Below are 14,439 nucleotides of genomic sequence, written 5' to 3' on the forward strand. Positions count from 1 at the left end.
CCTTTAGAGTCTCTTAATCTTTGACCATGTGGGAGCTGCCAATAAAGAGCAACACAAAATGTTCATGTCAACTCGTTGACTCCACAGTACAGTCTCTATAACAGAGCAGTCTACTTTAGTTAACAGGCTACATGTCCTCTTTGTGAATATTGATAGAAAACAGATGTTCATGTCTTTTCTTTGACAGGACATTATGCATCATTTCAGGGAGTTGGTTTATGATGAATTATGGGAAATCATATCATCGTCTTGAGTCAGAAATTTAGCACATGTATCACCAAAGCAAGAGTTTATTGCCTCTTGCTTGTGTGATGTAATGTTGTAAATTATAGTGGCAACTTTTTACTTTTTCTGCTGTTACTCAGTACACAGTATTTAAATGCTTGGAAACAGTACCAGGTACAGAAAATTATTTCAGGCATTTTTGATTGGCACGATTCTGAGCAGTGTTATCTGATTCTGCGTCTACTGGGGCTAATTCCAGAAGACTCACTTTGACTCAAGGGCCTGTTGAGAAACTGCTTGGACTTATTCCATGCTCCTCCCTCTGTCAACGTATTTACTTTATCAAGACGCATTTCTGTTTTTTAATTGCTAAACAGCAATACCTTATAATGTCATCATTCATTTCTAAAATAATTTGAGATCTAAACCATTTCTAAAAATGCTTTGTTAGTAATTCCAGATGTGGTTTCAGTAATTTAAAACTACGCCTGCTTTGGCACTTTGCCTCTGTGTTTTTGGAAACCTTTAAGTGGACCCACTAGAATACTGTTTACAGCAGAACAACAGCTACAACAAGTCTATTATTGGTACGCTATTTTGGTTTAGTGCTTTCTTCCAAAATCTTTGACATGAACTGTGCTGCTGCTCTTTTTTTTCTGTGCAAAGAAGAAGACAAGACTTGACAAGTATACTTATAAACTCTACTAACTGGTTCTCTGACACATATCCAGTAGCTTACATGAGGGGGGTGATAATTGGGTTTGTAAGTAATAAAAAACACATCTATAGAGAATGTCTGAGACAGAGAGTAATCATTTTAGATTGCCTTATATTTTCCAACTCCCCCATGTGCAGTCATCCGTTTTCCATCGGAGGATTTTCATGCTTTCATCCACTGCGCTTAATGACTGCTTACACTGTATCAGTGTATGTGTAATTTCATCTACGACCTCAGTATGAGCAGCATACAATCAAAAATGTTGGAAGAATTAGGTTTGACATCTATTTAAAGGATTCCAGCCTATTATACTACTACTACTTTACAATAGTGGATGTGTGCCCATGTGTGTGTTTACATTCATTTTGTAACATTATGACATGGGGTTTTTCCTGTGTTACATGTTTTTCCACTAGGAAATTCTCCTTGGATGCGACAATATTGTTCATAAATCAAGATGCATTGCACTTTTTAGTGGTATCAGAAATGTAATAGCCCAAAAGTACAAAACACAACTAATTGGTGCCTGCTGAACTCCTCAAGCTGTGCCACAATATGTCGTTCATGAAGCTAAGATCACTGGAGGAATGACAATATGGCAACAAAGAACTCCCAAGTGTATTTCTAGTGTTGAAAGCTATTTGAATTGGGAAATGGAACAGAAGTCCAACTGAGAGGATTATTCCAAGGTGCAGAATACATTTAAATTTGATGTGGAAACCAGATTTGAAAACTAAGGAAACAAGAGAGACTTAAACATTTGAAGCCAAACTGAATAATCAGACTGAAGCGGTCATTTCTCTGGAACTGAGCAGTGCCCCCACTGTTTGAATCTACATCACGATATAAATCAGTCATTTTGAAGTCAATGGAAAATCTATCCAATTCTTTTTGACAAATTTCTCGGCCACCTGATTCAATTGAATAAAATTGCATACAAGGATTACATCAAAATGAGAGATATAAGACAGACCTCTGAAAAGGTTCCACTGCACTTAATTGGCAGGAACTGATGATGACATTTACAGGACAATACAAACAATGACAAACAAATGCTGTTTGGATCAGACAAGTGCATGAGAAGTATCATGGCTATCACGTCTCACAGGGGGGCTGAAGAAATGTTATCCTCAGTTTCCTTACTACGTAAACCAGAGTGAATTCCAGAGCAGAGGAGGAGGGAACATAAGAGGGGGGGGATCGCAACAAAATGTTCAGTACCACCAGTATTATTTGGAAAAATAACAAAGCAACAATTACACATGCCACACATCAATTATGTGTAACTGTTGCAGCTGTAGAGAGACTGTGTTCTGCTTCTTTTCCAGAGAAGCATTTCCTTTACAGAGTAGGTAAGGCTGTAATTGTATACACAATAAATCAAGCCAATGTAATCGCTGTTTCATGTACCCTCTTGTCACCTAAGAAAAGTTATAACAAAGATAACAAAGATTATTAATGTCTCTCCATTCTATGATGGTTAACAGATTGGATCTGGCGGTCATCTTGAAATTTTCAAAGGAGATACTTCATCTCAGCAGGTGACAAAATGTGCTTGATTTAGTGGCATAAAAACAATAAAATAATAAATCTTTAGAACATTACACCACATTTTGTCCTAAACGATTGTTCTGTCACTACTGCCAACTGATAAAGTGAGGCAGCCAAAAGTAGTTCATGAAAGCTCAAAGATTTGCTGTTTTTCCCCAGGGGGTCTGTCTCACAAAGCAGGATTATGAAGTTAACTGGATAACTGCTGAGTTAAACCTGGAAGCCCCACAAATCTGCAACATGGGCCCAAATAGAAAACTCTCCAGGGCTTTTCTACGCTCAGTGCGATTGTCCATCTAAGTCAGTAATCGTACTATGTGACACAAGCCACAGACTTAAAATTCCCTGGACACAGACACTGATGGGCTTTTGCTTTCAGCAGCGGCGACTGTGGTTCGGAAAACAATAGGAATGGCTTGTATGACCAATGATAACCACAATGGCTGAACTAACAAGGCAAAGAGAGCCGCAAACAGCAAGAAAAACATAAAAACCTAACAATGATTAGCTGTACAACAGGCAGTACTGATTAAAAAGTGATCACTGGGAGGTAGGCTGCCAAAACGCAACTGCGTTGCTAGATTTGCAGTAAAGATGTTGCCAAATTGGAACAAACAGCTCATATCTTTTCAGTTTAATCAAGCCCTCCTGTTTTTAAGTAAAGAATTTATGGTGCAATCACAGGCATCCATAATTTAAGTGCAACTTCTGGAACAAAAAACCTGAACAACCTTTCACATCATACTACTAGACAAGCAGATTTAACCCCACAGGCTGTAAAAACACAAATTCAAGTTTATATTTTGAAGCATGAAAATGCTGAATCCAGAGAAACTAATTCTTCAACGCAAAAAACTTAAAACAAATGCGCCTCCACTGACAGTAAGACAGATATGGTCAGAGTCAGCTGAGGCCCTGGTACTTCTCTTGTACTGTGACATATGCTCTCTGGGTCTTTGGCTCTGGTGCTGTTTCACAATATGATAGATTCACCAAGGATAAGTGTTAAACTGTGCACACAGTGGAATGCCATGGCCAAAGGAGGCCTGTTTCAAAATTCCTTCGTGTGGTCCTCTCCTCTCTTACTAGGCCTACATAACACTGAAAAGTTTCTGGCGAGAAAACACGCCATCTCTACTTGTTGGCTATTGTTTATCATTTCTAGTAGAGAAACATCTAAATATCACAGTACAAAACTTATGTTTTCTATTTTAGAAGTAAAAATGTGGGAAGAGAGAGTTTTTTAGCAAACTCACCCATCTTTTAAGCAAATGGTTTAGCCTCCAATCTGATCTGATCTAATAGGCATTTGTTTTGTTTACATGACGTAACAGAATTCATATTTAACAGATACAGTGTGGACGCTCACATGCAGTTAGGAAAAGGTGTTATATTGGGGTATGTGCAAGACTATTTCTTGGCTAAGCGACAAGATTTCCTGAAGTCTCGGCTGGTTGCTTATCTTACTGTTCAACCTTGACAGTGGTGTCAAACTTCTCATCTAACTACTGGCAAAAACTCAAATTAACATATTTCCCAAAATGCAGATGCATGTCTTTACATTCATATCTGTAAATATCTTGTAACTTTTGCTAGCTGCTAAAAATTACATTGTCAAATTCACCCAAATTAACAAACAAAAATTTTAAAAAAAACCAGGGTGATGATCCCATTCATCAATTCAGTGAGAATCCTGACCCCTGTATTCACCCCATGAAGGAATTGTTCATGCCATGTGCACTGTAAGCTTCAGTGGTTTGCAAGTTGATGCCCATCTAACACGCAGTTCTACAACTGTTGTTGTCCAAAGATAAAGCTGATGTCAAAAAAAACCAAAACAAAACAAGAAACTTTTACATAAAAAGTTCTTATGACGTTCTTAAGTCTTTTAAAGAAAGTTAATTACAGTGAAAAACTGTTATGAGATGTAGAGAGACGCTGATACTCTACAGAGCGCCTAAGGAATGTCATAACCCTACATTTTCCTTTGGCATTTGAATCTTGCCAGCTTAAATCACTTGGTTCCCTTTGAACTACGTCTCAGTCATGCCAAGGCACAATTGCACAGCTCTATGACCGCAATTTGAAGAAAAAGAAAAAAAAACACATTCACCTTATCAAATTCAGATCATTAATCTGAATATTTGGCACTACAATAAAACTTCTCTAGTACCCATTACAGGGCTGATAGGCAGTCGTCAGCTCACACCGTGCAGGTGAACTGAAATGCACCCAGGACACATTATCCTGGCTCTTAGCTGAAACAGTTTTTCTTCTTTAAATAAACATTGTGGGAAACAACTGTGGCCAGTAACCATAAACCAACATAATTATGTTAAGAATGTGTTTGAGATTTGAAGATCAAACAGGATGTCACTGTGTGCCTGAATCATGGCCAGCAGTTTGTCAAGTGATGCAGAGATGAAACCTCACAAAGTCGACATTTGGAAGACTTCTCAGGGAGGACGTTCAACAATCTGGCATTTCTTTAATTCTCGATACGCTTTCCCAGAAAAGGACATACAGAAATAGATTTGCTGTGAATCCAGATCATCATCACAGAAAATGTTTGAAATTAGTCCGCTGAATAATTTGCATGATTCTTGTTTCCAAAGCAACAGTTAACCCGTTTCATCAGCCTGAATCACAATGAGCCAGAATAAAGAGCATTATATTCCTGCAAAGTGGTGTTTCAGCATTTAACAGCTATCCATTTTACAATAAGTGTATCTTAAAGGAGCACTGTAAGGAAGTGGGGGGTGTTGGAGAGCAGCACGAATCTGCCACTTTTTTAGTAAAACTTTGGTGCTGTAAACTTTATTTATGAATAAACTGGCCTTAAAGGAATAGCACAATGGATATTTGAACAGATTTTTGACTAAAATACCTCTTTAAAGTCGGTAGTTTCAAGTTTTTTTCATTATGCCTGGAAGGTGGCCCCTTGCAATGAAGACAGATTAGGCTCTAACAACTTAATCCGTGGCCTCCGACAGGAGTTTAACTGCGAGGCACCGCTGTGTCCACTGCGTCTGTGAACTGTCATAATTAAAGCCAGTGTCAGAGCATAACAAGCCAATCTGGAGGCTTGTGGATATTTAGATTGCTATGATCCCTTAAATTTCACAAAGGATGATTAAGAGGAAAATCCAAAATTGGCTCATCTGTTTCCAGAAATTCCGTTATTTCAACACATTTCATACACTTTTATGCAATAACTCGTGACGGTTTGTGATGTCTACAATAATCCAACTGTGGCCTTGCCAGGAAGCAGGCATTTTACAACTCATATAAACATCTGATTGACAGTGGATTCATTGTAAACAATAATACAACCACATGTATGGTAGAAAAGACCCCTTGAGAATGTCAAAAGCTTTTTGAATGTTGTGTTAAAGCTAATAGCAGTCTCACGTAATGACATTTTGTGATTTTTACTTACGTTTATCTTTTACTGCTTGATAAGGCATAACTGTGCCCAGTGATGGATTGTAACTCAGTACATTTATACAAGTTATGTACTTAAGAACAATTGTGGGTGAATGTTTTGCTACTTTACACTTCCACTCCACTACATTTTGGAGGGAAATATTGTTCTTTTTACTCCACTACTTTTATTTGATAACTTTAGTAACTAGTTACTTTGCAGATTGCATGCTGCATCCAAGCCAAAGTAGTGGATTTTTAAATGAATTTATTTGATCAGCTAATTAGTTTAAAAAAAACACTGATTTCTGATAATCAGAAAAAAAAGCTGCATATCAAATCTAATAATCAGCCAGGGTGATAATTGATAGACCTAAAGTAAACAGTACAGTATATGTGTTAATATATGTCAAATGTGGTTACAACTGTACTTTTGATGCATTTATTGTCATGAAAACTTTACTACTTTTTAATATGAAATACTTTTATTCACACACTATTCGTATGGGTGACTTTCACTTTTACAAAAGTAATATTTTAACACACTTAAGTACATTTAATAACAGATACTTTAGAACTTTTACTCAAGTAGGGGTGACTTTAATTTGATTAAAGTGATATTTTAACATGACATCTTTACTTTTGGATACAACTCTGACAAGTAAAATGATTTTCCACTTCGCTGACATTTCAACCAAGCACAATGTCAACAACATTATTGGACACACTGGACTGCAGCTTCATAACTTCACTCTGTAATAAGGTTTTATAGTTTGACATAACACAATCTGAACAGCATCCAGCCACATAAATCACTGCACTGTACCTGTAACAGGTCGTAACTTCTCCAGTCGACTTCACGCAGGGGTACTTGGTTGTAGAAATGTTATTTTCAGAGCACTCTCCGCTGTGAAAAGACAACATTTGGAGGCAAAGTGAGCATTTTATCCACTCAGCTCATTAAAAGAGCAAGTTAACGTGTCTTTCGGTTACCCGTCAGTGGCATCCTCTTCTTGGTAGGACCAAAGCAAACCTCCGGAGAAGCACATGCAGGTGACGGTGAGCAGGAGAGGGCTGCTGTTGTGTTTGAGTATCATCTCATCGGTCCAGTCACCTGGGTGCTGTCAGTAATCCACACTGATGATTACCTCCTCGCTGCTACAACTTCAGAGGGTGAAGTGGTGTGGACGGACCCTCCCACTCACCCCAGGCATCTGAGAAGCTAACGTGAATGAACGGACGCTAGCTTAAACTTTCCCTCCTCTCCTCTCCTCTCCTCTTCTGACAGGTCACGTCAAAAAAAAAAAACTCCGAGAGAACCGGAATATTTTTAACTTTTTCATCTTTAAACACGTCTTTCTTTCGGTGCTGACACATAAACATACCTTTCGGTGAGGGGTTTCTCTCCGGTAAAACTTTGATAATTGACAACAAACGGACTGTTGACGCTCGTCCCATCACTCAACCACACGCGCGCGACCGCGTGGGCACGCACACACACACAGAACGTGCTATGAGCGTCATGACGTTTACGTCTTTGCTACCACCGCGCGGCTGATACTGAAACAGCAACTACGCCATAATGGATAAATATTTAATTATTACATTTATGCTGCTTATCTTCAGTGTTTTAAAAGTACTCAAAGTCATACTTGAGTCAAAATGTAAAATGTTTTGTTAAAATATTAATTTAGTAAAAGTGAAAGTCACCCATAGGTTACAAGTAGTAGGCTACTGGAGTAAGATTACAGTATTTGATAATAAATGTATTTGACATCTTCAACCTGGACCTAACACAAGGATCGTCACTACAACTCGATGTTGTTCAGGCAAAAAAAACCCACAAACAAATAAACAAACGAACAAACAAAAAATACTCATCTAAATTCTTGTCAAAATTTCCAAAAGTACCTAACTGAATTCTGGGGACTTTTGCATAAAAAATGTTCAAGGCATCAATACTATTAAATTTTGATGTTATGTTTCGTCCTTAAAAATTGGTCATCTTGGTATTAGTCTATTTCTTGATTTTTAAAAAAGCATCATATCGCTCAAAACATGTGTTTAAACAAGCATAAAGCCACTAAAAATATGTTGTCATAACAAACAAACAAAAAAACATCTAAATTGTTCTCAAAATCTCAAAATGTCCAAAAGTACCAACTGGATTTTGGGGACTTTTGCATAAAAATATGTTCCAGACATTAATATTATCTAATGTTGATGTGATGTTGCAGCCATGAAAATGACAGCCATCCTTGGTTTTAGTCTATTTCTTAATAACAACATCATATGGCTTAAAAGATGTGTTAAATATGCATATACTAAAAAATATGAAGGAAAATCTTTTTTTGTTGTTGTTTTTTTACTTTAAAACTACTTAGGGGGAAGTTAAAGGGACAGTCAGGGTACAGGAGGTTAAGTATCAAAAGACATTTTCCGGCAGAAAATGTACTAAAGTATCAAAGGTAAAATTAAAGTCTACATATTGTGTATATGTATTTATTAGGCCATGGTGTACTAGGGGCCAACCGTTTATCAGATCTTATATTAAGCATTCCAATGATTATCTGAATCAATGTTTTTATACTATTGCAGATGAAATAAATACATTTAAAATGCAGCATCTGCCAAATAACTATTAACTTAATAAATAAAGCTAGGCCAAGTGGAGTACAATATTTGCCTAAGTGGAATTATAAAGTAACAGAAAATAAGTACAATTACTTCAAAACTGTACTTAATACAGTACTTAAGTGAATGGACTTAATAACATTCCATCACTTCTTAATATCCGTATATCATCAATTAGAAGAAAGTATATTAATCTCTGTGTTTCAGTTAATCTGATACGTACATGGACACTCATAAAACCAACACAATAGAATTCATTAACATATGAGCACAAATTAATTTCATAGTCATTGTTCAGTGCAACTCTACGTTGTATAAGCATACAATAATCAAAAACTGATTTGAGAAAGAGGGAGCATTCCTAAAATATTAAAGGGGCACATGAACACATGAAGTACTCATTCAAGAGGAGGAGGCTACTCAGCCTGTGAAAACAATAGCTGGATTTATTCAGTGTCTCTGAGGGGAGCTGTCCATAGTTTATACAAATAACCCTGATTATGTCATCAGGGTTAATTATACGTTTAATAAGAGGCTGCTGAGTTGCTTTATGAGAAGAGAAGGATCTTGTACATGTTTCTGAAGCTTCATCCATTTGAGGAATTAAAGGATTTCTTCAATTTATCAATCACAAGTCCGTGGAGAACCCAAGAACCTTTATTTACTGAATCTAATCTGGTGAAAATGTATTATCTAGCAATAATTTTGAATATGTCCGAAGCAAGGACAAGCAGGTTTCATCTCCACTTAACAAACACGGCAGAAAATGTTTACTAGTTAACATAATGTCAACAAGAAGTACTCATTAGTCAAATAAAACAGTGTAGCAGTGTAACAGAGTAGCATTCACTAATTCACTATTTTTCTCAACTCATACCACAGCCCTCACGCCTCCAGAGGGCAGCTTTTCTGTATAAGCAAAGCAGATTACTGTCTTTATTTACCGTGTCAAAACACTGGGGATGTGTGGTGCGAAATTTCAGCCATGTCATCACAAACAAAGCTGAGCAGCATGTTGAAAGAGGAAAGCAGAGTTTGCGAATTAATTTAACATATTTAAAAAATAAATAACTAAATAAACAACAACTAAAGGATTGCAGGACAAACATAATATATTTATAGCCTGCAGCGCCCAGTGGCAAAATATGTGCTTCATTATCATGTCTAAACATTTGTAAGATTAAAGCTCAAGCATCAAAACAAAGACTCTGAAGAACCCTTAAAATACAAATAATAACTGACTTTGTTGCCAGTTTGTGAATTTTAAGCTGTCTGTGGCCATTATGTAGTCATTGCTGCATGGTTTAATAATTCAACAGTGTTCAGCTCCTTAAATAATGATAGTAAATGTCTTGTATTTAAAAATGTACATAAGCATTACCAGCCAAACATACAAAAAATATTTAAAAAGTACTTTTATGCAGGTGGAATTGACCCTGAGACTCATCCTCCATCCAGGTAGTTACTCTGCACCACTGGATTCTACTCAGCACTACAAACATGACGCATGTGAACCAAGCCGCACATCAGGTGGAACAAAGTCCCACCTTTTACGCTCTGTTAACCCCAACTGACCTCACTACCCTTCTCATCGGTTGGGTCAAGTGATCTAGTTGATGAGAAACCCTAACATCCTGATGACTTTTGCTCTGAGTGACCTTCTCCTCTGTGTGACCTCTACCAACAGGCCTGATCTGAGCTCACACATTGTTCACTGGCACCTGCAGAACCCAAGAGCTCTTCTGTTTCTCAGGAATGCAGTGTGGCATTACAGGGAGTTGGATAGCAGAGCTGCTCATGAGCCTGTAAAGGATATCCAGAGTGAAACAAGAGGACTGTGGTGTCACTTACAGCCACTATGGTCGCTTTTCAATCTGGGAGGTCATTCGGGCATGATTTAACTTTATTCAGAAATATGACAGCAGTCAAGATGTCTATTCTGGTGACATGTAATAGAATATTTTCTATTCGAAACTGTGCTTTTATATAGAAGACTTAGAATCAGGCCTCTTCTAGGGTCATTTAGCTGAAAAAGACACCTTGAACCTGCTTCAAAGGGTCTGCTCAAGCATGACCATTTCAGTCTAAGGGAAAGTACTGTTTCACCGGTCTCCCCGCCTCATTACAGCAGAGCCTCTGTGGCTCTGAGGGTGCAGTTCAACTTCCAGCCACTTGATGGCCCTTTCAACCAAGGGATCCCACCCCCGCCCCTCTTTTGCCACTATCGTCATCATTGCCCACAAAATGGATGACAGCTTTTAGAAATACCAGGGTGCGTCACGACTCTGAGGTGCACACGCTGTGCCATTTATGTTCCACCTGTTTTGATGCCTCAGCAGCCCGAGAGGCAGAGGAGGATCATGCCTGCGACAGCACAAGTAGCCAATTAATGTTGCAGGCTGATGCTGTATCAAAGCTACAGGGCTAATAACCCTCACTGTAATATCTGGCAACATCTTCTGCCTCAGAGATATGAATATGTAATTCTTTTGCCGTGTCAACAATTTCCAGAAAAACAACAGAGAACAACAAAGGAAACATTTTAACCTTTAACTCTTTACACTTTTTTGTCTCTTTGTTCTGAAATAAATGAATGTTTTATTACGTTGTCCTAAAGTGGCCTCCTCACTTTAATCAGTTCTCTCTCTGGTTATGTGTGTGTCCATCTTAAAAGACCATGACCTCGTTATACATTTCTTTTTCTCACTGTTTACCCAGATAAGCGTCGGTGTTGTGTTTCCCCACAGGTGGAGCGGTTTGTTTTTAGTGCCACGTAAAGTCTTATCCTGTCTTTACAGACTCGGCAGAGAGAGAAGCTGCACCAATCAGGGAACAAATTAAACCAGATGAAAGTGATCCAAGACGAAAGGACACAGGTGGTAGAGGTTTGTAATGTAACAAACATCAGCTAATAAAGACTAAACTATTGGTGATGGCTGTTTCTCTTCATTTAACTGCCTGGGTTGAACCAGAGAGGAACTGCTAATCTATGATGTGATGGTTTTAGGGGTGTTTTGCAACAAATGCACTCCATTTGGTTGTTTGTCAAGAGAAAATCTGAAATGTAACAAGTGTTAATACACTGATGTGCTGCTGTCAAATAAGAATGTCCCTTTTCATGCCTAATGGATGCTTAATGGATGCTTCATAATGCCTGGCTGCAGCAGCAAGCTACACACAAATACAGTCTTTTATCCTCTAAATGCTCCCTCACACATGGGATGGCAACAAGAATATATTGCAGGGAATGAGCACCCCACTGTCAGAACTCCTCTCTCTCTGTCTTTCTCTCTCTTCACAGTGCAGCACTGCAGTGCCTCTCTGCACATGCCCAGACAGACTGGGAGAGAGCCACAGCAAGTTTGAGCTCATGAGAAATATTACCAGCCTGCATCACAGATTCCTTGTACCATGTACTCCGCTTGTGCAAGCTGTGTTTGCATTAGGAGCAAAAAGTCTTGTTTTACAGAAGTGAAAATGAATTCCTTGTTGACATTTTGAACCCTTAGAAACGCACCAACGAGGACACGTCGGCTGTTACAAGAGTCGAACCTGTGACGTTCTCTTTGCAGGGCTTTCTTCTGTCTCAAGGTCACTCTGCCTCCCACAAACTGTTCTGTGCAGAATGAACACAGTTGGTGCAGCTTTAATGTATAATATTACTCTACCTCTCTTTTGTCAATAATTACAGTAATTCATTTTCATTACCATCATTACAATCCCTAATAACATATTTAGCCCTCTCCATATAGTTCCATACTCTCAATGTTATTGTCTTTAAACCAGTTAAGATCTCAGTATGATTCCTTTTTATGTATTTTTTATTAAACGACTACGCCACCGCTGCTACAGTAATGCAATTGTGACCAACATAAAACCATTACTAATCCAATCTGAGGATAAAAGTTACTATATGTCTAATGTTCAAAGAGTCTGGTGGCTCAGAAACTATGGAGGACTGATCATGCCAAAACCAGAAATAAATAAATATATAAATGGCTTAATAAATAAATTAATATGCCAATAAACCACCAAAAATAAAATTGAAAATAGATTTTTTAAAAATTGATTTATAAAATGTGTAATTTGTATCTGTATTTATTTACCTTTGTATTAATTCAACTGTTTACTTACTTTCCCACTGAATTTTCCTTTTATTTTATTTCTGTATTATTTACAGTTTGATGGTTGCAATAAATATGTGGAAAATGCAAATGGTAAATAATACAGAAATAAATACAAAATCAGATAAGTAAAGAAATAAGTGAATAAATAAATAAATAATAATGCATAAAATGGAAACTTAAATGGGAAAGTGAATAAATAGCTGAATGAATACAAAGGTAAATAAATACAGATGCAAAATTAAAACAGAAATATCACTTTATGTCACATTTTATGACTAAATTAATACCTAAATTTATTTTAAAATTGTATTTTTGGTGCACTTAATGGCATATCAATTTATCTATTGAGCCATTTATATATGTCTTTATTCATTTCTGGAGAAATGAGACTAGAATATTAGAAACTCTAATGGACAGATGTTTTGCAATAGATCATTATTTTATTGGTCTTTGACGGTAGTTGAAACAAACAAACAAACAAAAAAGACCAGTGAGCAATCGGGGAGCATAAAGATGTGATTCATAACTCACCAAAAGACAAAATTAATGGGAGAATTTGCAGGCGAAATGACATCAAAAGCGCTCAAAACTGTGAAAGGGTATAAATAAAGGAAACACATGGGTGTGTTGGTATCAGTAAGTCTGGAAAATGAAGGGAAAAACAAGTCAGCACCACAGGGGAGATATATCTCAATTTTTGCACTATTTTTTGATGCTGCATCAAACAGAATGGAATGGAGGCCAACTGGAGGAGGAATAGTCTCCAAATGGTCTTAAAGGAAAGAATCACATTTTACCAATACAATCTGAAAAACACATTCACACCCTCAGAAGTATGATTGCTGTAAGTGTTCATCCTCTCCATCATTTTAAGGCTCGTGGAGGGTTAGCTCTTGAATATATAGTGGACCACCTGACCTCCTACGAGCCTAAATGCACCCTGAGATCCTTTGGTAGTACACCCCTGGCCCCTCAGTTGTTGGAAGAACACCCATGGGAGATCAGGGAAGCTGACACACTGTCCTCTGTAAAGGTGCAGTATGTAAGAATTGGCCATTTGTTGAATCCATACTCACAACAAGTAGGGGGCAGCATATCATTGGCGTAACTGCTAACTGCTGCCAAATGAAGCAGCCGTTAGACAGCTAGCTCAGTAAGCCGTGGAGCGTGGAGTTTACACTGCTAGAACAGGTTTGGACGTGGACAGGCCGGGGCTAGCTGGTTAGCATGCTAAGTATGCTTTGCAACACAACACAATGTAAATATCAGTAAAAAAATGTACCTACACCAAAGCAAATATGAAGTAAAAGACGAGTGCCCTAGGCCATCGTACAAGAAAAGCCTATTATAAGAAATATCTTTTCGCTGATTCAGTCCATTATTTGTTCCTTTTCAGGTTTTTTTTCACATAAATATCACAGGAAGGTGAGACGCAGCAACCCAATCTGGAAAGCAACTGGAGCACAGCCATCATCATTTTGGCTCATGGCGGCAGGTTAATATGGAGTTTTCTTCTTTTCATCTCAGTGAGAAACCATTTCCTCCACCGCATGCCACTGTGACTCTCTCTCTCTGTCTCTCCTTACTCGCACCAGCTGATCCAAGGTTCACTGGTGAGTCACATAAGGTGCAAAGACATGTGATGTGAGAAGAAGTGCTGCTGCAGACACGCCCGTCCACACAGGCACCATCCAGGAAAAGCAAGCATGACATGGATGTCAGGAAGATGACTGTTGCCCTTAACAGCTGGACTTCAACAAT

The 14,439-nt window shown here is 38.0% G+C and overlaps 1 protein-coding gene across 1 annotated transcript in view; it reads right to left on the minus strand.

Annotated features, from left to right (window-relative positions):
• The window catches only part of ccbe1 (collagen and calcium binding EGF domains 1), a 36,834-nt gene extending 29,739 nt beyond the window's left edge, over positions 1-7,095 (minus strand). Inside the window, exons 1-2 of the mRNA XM_073478447.1 lie at positions 6,911-7,095; positions 6,744-6,824 (exon numbers count right to left, since the gene is read on the minus strand). Of these exons, the coding sequence (XP_073334548.1) occupies positions 6,744-6,824; positions 6,911-7,014 (185 nt within the window). The 5' untranslated portion in view covers positions 7,015-7,095. The remainder of the gene's footprint in view (positions 1-6,743; positions 6,825-6,910) is intronic.
• Positions 7,096-14,439: the final 7,344 nt, after the last annotated feature.

The sequence above is a fragment of the Pagrus major genome, chromosome 12 (assembly GCF_040436345.1).
Source record: "Pagrus major chromosome 12, Pma_NU_1.0".
Lineage (NCBI taxonomy): Eukaryota > Metazoa > Chordata > Actinopteri > Spariformes > Sparidae > Pagrus > Pagrus major.